General features: G+C 52.4%; 1 protein-coding gene across 2 annotated transcripts; it reads left to right on the plus strand.

Moving 5' to 3' along the window:
- The first annotated feature begins 255 nt into the window (after positions 1 to 255).
- On the plus strand, positions 256 to 4,755 carry KCNA2 (potassium voltage-gated channel subfamily A member 2). Of its 2 annotated transcripts, none has more exons than XM_066335533.1 (2): positions 256 to 1,055; positions 1,562 to 4,755. In XM_066335533.1, exon 2 carries the CDS (start codon positions 2,812 to 2,814, stop codon positions 4,309 to 4,311), a length of 1,500 nt encoding a protein of 499 aa, XP_066191630.1. In that variant the 5' UTR covers positions 256 to 1,055; positions 1,562 to 2,811; the 3' UTR covers positions 4,312 to 4,755. The 2 variants fall into 2 exon arrangements, with proteins under 2 accessions (XP_066191630.1, XP_066191631.1); XM_066335534.1 differs by having other exon boundaries at positions 256 to 811.
- The last annotated feature ends 1,678 nt before the right edge of the window (positions 4,756 to 6,433 follow it).

Genomic DNA, 6,433 nt, shown 5'->3' on the forward strand with positions numbered 1-6,433 from the left:
ATGGGTGATGTCAACTGAGATGACGCCGTAACCCTCTCCGCCAAGCACCAGCGCTTGCATTTGGAGTCGGAGGAGGAAGCCCAGAGCCCATGTCAAATAAAAATCAACATGTTCCATAAAAACCCAAGCAAATTTCTGTGCTGTTAAACAAATTCTGGGATGTTCGGGGAAGGGAGAAAGGGGAGGAGAGAGTTTATGCGCAGGAGGAAAAACGGCGTGTTTATTAAAAAAAAAAAAAAAAAAAAAAAAAAAAAAAAAAAAAAAAAAAGCACTGAAGGTTGGTTGATCTTCGGTGAGATGGGGGTTTGTGGCTGCCAGATCTTTCCTGCAGCTGCAGTGAGATGTTGTTTGTGATGTTCTGGCGTGATGCTCTGAGTAGCCAGGGAAGGTCAAATCCAGCCGAACTCCTCGGCGAGTCGCTGGGGAGCGAGTGGTGGGGAGAAAATGCAGGAAAAGGATAAAAACTGGGACAAATGCGACCTCCTCTCCTCCAGGCCTGGCAGAAAAGGGTTAAGAGAAGCGGTTGAATGCTGCAAGCCTCGTCAGGGTTGTACTATTTTTTCTAGTGCATAAGGAGAAGGGAGAGGAGGGTTGCACGGAAAAGGGAAATTTCCAAGAAAAGAGGGATCTGCGGCAATATCTGCACCTCGGGGGATGAAGAGAGGAACCAACAGGCATAAATGGCCTGGAGATGGCTGAAATCTTTGCCGAGGAGATTGGGACCGCGGGGTTATTTTCCACCTGCCTCCCCTGCCCGGTTCTGTAATCCTGGCTCAAAGTAGACAAGTCGAGTTGGAGCTGAAGAAGGGAGGTTAGAGGGGTTTTTCTTTCATTTGGGAGGGGAAAAAAAAAAAAAAAAAAAAAGGCGAAAAAATGCGAGGTTGGTTGGCCCTCTGCGGGCTGAGCATCTCCCTGGTGCGAGGCAATGCAGGATGATCCAAGGGAGCGCCCGCCGGGAGCAGGGAAGGGATGCTGAGGACCCGGCACCCACCGGGGACATGAGCCTCGACATCCCCACGAGAAATTCCACCCAACGGAGTCGAGTTCCCACGGGGGTGGGTCGGCCGGGGGGTTGTCTCTCGGGAGGATGGGGAGGGTGGACGCCGGTGGCGTGTGTCCCGCGGCCGGGCCATCGGCGGGGGCACAGCCGGGCACGGGCGGGGGGTTCGCTCCGCTGCGGGAAGCCGGAGCCTCCCGAGTCACCGGGGAACGCGACGCGATGGCCGTGGGTGCTGTGCCCGGTGGGTGACACCGACTGCCGGGGCCGGGAACCCTCGGTGGCTTTGCAGAGCCGCGGCTGCCGGGGGGACTGCGTCCTTCCCCCCCCGCCCCTCCGCCTGGCACGGGCTCGGCGGGCAGCCGGCCCCGCTGGGCTCGGCACAGCGCAGGGACACGGGGCTCGGTGTTTTTCCGCCTCGGCGCTGGCGCTCTCGCCCTCCTCTCGCCCGTGTTGCAGTGCGGGTTGGGCGGCCGGGGAGAGCGGGTGCCCGGAGGAGCCGGGGCTTTGCGGATGCTCCTTGCGAGCCCCCACAGCTTGCTACCTTCTCGGTGTTTTTTCCAGGCGATGCCACACCTCCCGAGGACACTGGGGACATCGGGTTTTGCTGAGCTTAGCAGCTTTTCACCGTCGTACCGAAGGCATCAGACAGACGCTCATCTGCCCTGAAGTGCAGATCTGCAACAGCTCCCGGGAAGACTCTGTCTCTCTGTCTCTCTGTCTCTCTTTCTCTCTCTCTCCAGTCCAAACCATTACAAGACCTGACTTCCACCATCTGGGAATCTAACCCCTCTTATGTCCCTTCTCCTTTTTCTACGATGACTCACCATTATTTTTAACTTTGAAGAGAGAGGAAATTATGGGGATCTTGGAAGCCTGTATTTCTCTCTAGGATTTCCCCAGGGTCAGATAATCGGTGTTACTAAGAGACACTAAGATTTGGCTTCTCCAGGTAATGTGATTTGTTTTCTGTGTGCCATGGTGGTTTGCAGAGAATGACAGGAGCCGGGACACCAGCGGCCGAGGAGGGGGACTGCGGTGGTCCGCGGGGCAGCCGAAACCGCCGGCTCCACATTCCGGCAGCCGCAGAGCTTGGCTGCAGGCAGGGAGGGCAGCATGTCACCAGGGAAAGAGGATTGGGAAGGTGTTAAACTTAAAAGCCGAGCTGGAGCTTTCCTGGAGGGTAGATTGCCTGAGATCGCAAGGTTAAATGTTAATTAACCCTTAGCTGCATGCCTGGAAATGAGCTGAGCCCGGCACCCCGCGGGGTCCTCTCGCCACTTCAGGGCTGGATGGGGTTATTTTTCTTCCTTACTTTCTATTCCCTTCCCCCTCTTTATTATTTTTTTCCTTTTTCTTTAACTGGAATTTTTTTATTTTTAGCCAAAAAATAAATCCTGGTTTACCAATGCCAGTTTTCCCACGTTGGTTTTGAACAGGTGACGGTTCCTCAGGTGTTTTTGTGTTCCACCTAATGGGTTTAGATGGGAGTTGTTGAACTCTGTCCCAAGGAAGGCAAATTAACCCCTCCAGGAAGGGGATAGACGAGCTAGAGAAGGGATCTGCTCTCCTCCCCCCAACTTTATTCCATCTCTCTCTTTCTCAGCAGGGGCGATTTTCTTTCTTCTTCTTCTTCATTTTTTTTTTCCTCTTTTTTTTGTTTTTTTTTTTTTATCTCATCCCTTCGCCTTTTCATGAGACTCTTCCAAACCTACGTACCTGTCCTTCTGCAGGATAGTAGCCCTGCCCTGAACCCGACCCCACCGCCGGGAGCTGGGAAGAGTTTAGCATAAGGATTTCTTTTAAAGCCCAATATGACAGTTGCTACTGGAGATCCTGCAGATGAAGCTGCAGCTCTTCCCGGTCACCCGCAGGACACGTACAACCCCGAGACCGACCATGAGTGCTGTGAGAGGGTGGTCATCAACATCTCGGGGCTGCGCTTCGAGACGCAGCTCAAGACTCTTGCCCAGTTCCCAGAGACCTTGCTAGGGGATCCTAAAAAGAGGATGAGATATTTCGACCCTCTCCGGAACGAGTATTTCTTTGACCGGAACAGACCCAGCTTCGATGCCATTTTGTACTATTACCAGTCCGGGGGGAGGTTGCGGCGGCCGGTGAACGTGCCCTTGGACATCTTCTCCGAAGAGATCCGCTTCTATGAGCTGGGGGAAGAAGCCATGGAGATGTTTCGGGAGGATGAAGGCTACATCAAGGAAGAGGAGAGGCCGCTGCCTGAGAACGAGTTCCAGAGACAAGTGTGGTTGCTCTTTGAGTACCCCGAGAGCTCAGGCCCTGCCAGGATTATAGCTATTGTCTCCGTCATGGTGATTTTAATCTCCATCGTCAGCTTTTGCCTGGAAACGTTGCCCATTTTTCGGGATGAGAACGAAGACATGCACGGCAGCGGGCTGAGCCATCTGCCCTACTCCAACAGCAGCATGGGGTACCAGCAGTCCACTTCTTTCACAGACCCCTTCTTCATCGTGGAGACTCTTTGCATCATCTGGTTCTCCTTCGAGTTCTTGGTGAGGTTTTTCGCCTGCCCCAGCAAGGCTGGTTTTTTTACCAACATCATGAACATTATAGACATCGTAGCCATCATTCCCTATTTCATCACCTTAGGGACAGAGCTGGCCGAGAAGCCAGAGGATGGCCAGCAGGGCCAGCAAGCCATGTCCTTAGCCATCCTTCGAGTCATCCGCTTGGTGCGGGTCTTCAGGATCTTCAAGCTCTCCCGGCACTCCAAGGGGCTGCAGATCCTGGGGCAGACTCTCAAGGCCAGCATGAGGGAGCTGGGCCTCTTGATATTTTTCCTCTTCATCGGCGTCATCCTCTTCTCCAGCGCCGTCTACTTTGCTGAGGCCGACGAGAGCGAGTCCCAGTTCCCGAGCATCCCCGATGCCTTCTGGTGGGCTGTGGTTTCCATGACGACTGTTGGCTACGGAGACATGGTCCCCACAACCATCGGGGGGAAAATAGTGGGTTCCTTGTGTGCCATCGCTGGCGTATTAACGATTGCCTTACCAGTGCCCGTCATAGTGTCTAACTTCAATTACTTCTACCACCGGGAGACCGAGGGAGAGGAGCAGGCTCAATATTTGCAAGTAACCAGCTGCCCAAAGATCCCCTCTTCCCCTGACCTAAAGAAAAGCAGAAGTGCCTCTACTATTAGTAAGTCTGATTATATGGAGATTCAGGAAGGTGTAAACAATAGCAATGAGGATTTTAGGGAGGAGAACTTGAAGACCGCCAATTGCACCCTAGCTAACACAAACTATGTGAATATCACCAAAATGCTAACCGATGTCTAGTCGCTAAAATCTAGTCCCGTATTTAAAGCTGAAGTGGAACAATTGCAGATATTGAGTGCTGCTCTGCATTGTAGTTAACACAGTATTTTCTACGGTGTATATTTGGTTCTGCATGGGAAGCAATAGCTGTGTAAGTGACTTTTAACCTTTGATTTCTGCACTGAATAAGCGTCTGTGCAAAAAAACAAAAAAAGACAACCCGACGAATCCAAACCATTTCGTTGCCCTTCTCCCATCCCAGGCTCATGGGTTTCCAAAGATACGGAGGGGACGGGCGCTTGGAGCAGCGGGATGAGGATGCGAGGGGCAGGTCCGGGCCACCCCAGGGTGCCACGACTCCTGGTCCCTGTCCTGGGTGCCAGCCAGCTCCCAGGCACAGGGCACAGCTGGGAAATGTCAGGCAGAACTTCCCGGAGGGCGGCTGCGGGCGTGGGGCGCTGGAGGGCTCGGCTCCTGCCCCGGGAAAGCCGAGCGCGAGCGCGGCGCCCGGCTCGTGTTTCATAACTGAAAATGCTGCATGCTGCAATAGTTTCAGCCACTGCAGTGTGCCAGTGTGAGGCCCAGGGGAGGGATAATTAGTGTGACGGCACATTATTTATTAAGTCTTAAATTTTCTGTGCGAGGCATCGGGAGGGACGAGTAAATAAATCAAGAGCTTGGAATTTATTTATTTATTTAGATGACACTTCCATCATCAATATTTCCAGGATCACCAAAGACACCTCCACTGACACATTGAAAATGAGTTGGAAAAGCATCTTTTTTTATATCTATATATAAAACTGGAGCAACTATGCTGTGGCCTATAATATATTTATACTGCAGTGAAATTTAACCAGTAATACAGTACAGCTGCATGGATATTTGTTGCATGAATCTGAATATTTAATACACACACAAATATATATTTTCTTAGTAGACTATACAGTATTCATGTTTATAGTGTTTATAGATTCTCCGATGGCTCGAAGGAGATTCATGGGAGTTAAAAATATCTCCATTATAGTTAAGAACCGGATGGGGAAGGCGTTTGCTGACAACAGTTGGATAGATATCAGTGCCAAGCCTGAGAGATAACAAGGCAAAGCCTGAGTGTCCGAGCATCCAGACACAAGAGCTGATGAATGCAAACCAGGGAAGGTGAGCTGAAAGTTAAACACCTGCGCTCATTATGGGGCGAGTAATTAGTCATTAATCGTGGTGTCAGGAGCAGAAACCACGGCGGATGGGAGAGGGCACGAGGAGCAGGTGGAATAGCAAGTTCCAGCTCTCCTGCCTTGTTTGTTCAGCAGTTTTCAGCCGTTCCCGTAGAATTCCTGTGTGTGTGTGTGTATAGATATTTAGAGAGCGACTACAGGGCCGAATCCTCAGCAAACAGAGCACTTGGGGCGCCCAGAACTTCCCAGCTCAGGGCTGCTGGGACGGCGGGACATGGGCTGGGGCAGGTTTGCCTGCCCCTGGAGCCTGTGGGGTCACCAGGGCAAGGTGTGTTTTGGGCTTAAAGCTCTTTTTCAACCCCCTCAGGGCTGAGAGTTCATTCCTTTATGATGGAGTGGGCATGTGCTGAGGTGGCCTGGATCAGAGCTGGCACCTCTGAGCCTTTGCTTTGCCTTCTTGCAGGGTGTTTAAGAGCAGTGGGTCAAGGTGCAGAGAGCCTGAGGTTCTCTCTCTTCTTCATCCCCGGTGTTATTTGGGGATGGGCAAGAGCTGTTGATCCGTGGGGAATCTCACCTGCTTTCCCCATCCCTCTGTGGGTTTGCTTGTGTTTTCCCCGTTGCTGACAATCCTCAGGGAGACGTGCCGTGTTTCTCTTCCAGGTGAGGCGAGATGGAGGAAAATCTCTGCCAAGGTCATGGTTGAGCAAAGCCTCCCTGGGCTGCGGAGCAGGGTTCAGCCGGGGTGAATTTGGGCTGAACTGGGCCATGATCAGCCCTGAAACATGGCAGGGAGGGTGAGCACAAGGAGCCTGGGGAGGGGTCAGGCAGACCCTTCCTTCCTCAGAGAGGAAACCCCTGCTCCTGACAATAATCCAACCGGTGCTAAAGTATCTACAGCAATGGCTCCAAATGCTGCTCCAGAGCAGGATCCATCTTGAGCTGGTGGAAATCCACTTGGCCAGTGG

Source organism: Sylvia atricapilla, chromosome 25, assembly GCF_009819655.1.
Source record: "Sylvia atricapilla isolate bSylAtr1 chromosome 25, bSylAtr1.pri, whole genome shotgun sequence".
Taxonomy (NCBI): Eukaryota; Metazoa; Chordata; class Aves; order Passeriformes; family Sylviidae; genus Sylvia; species Sylvia atricapilla.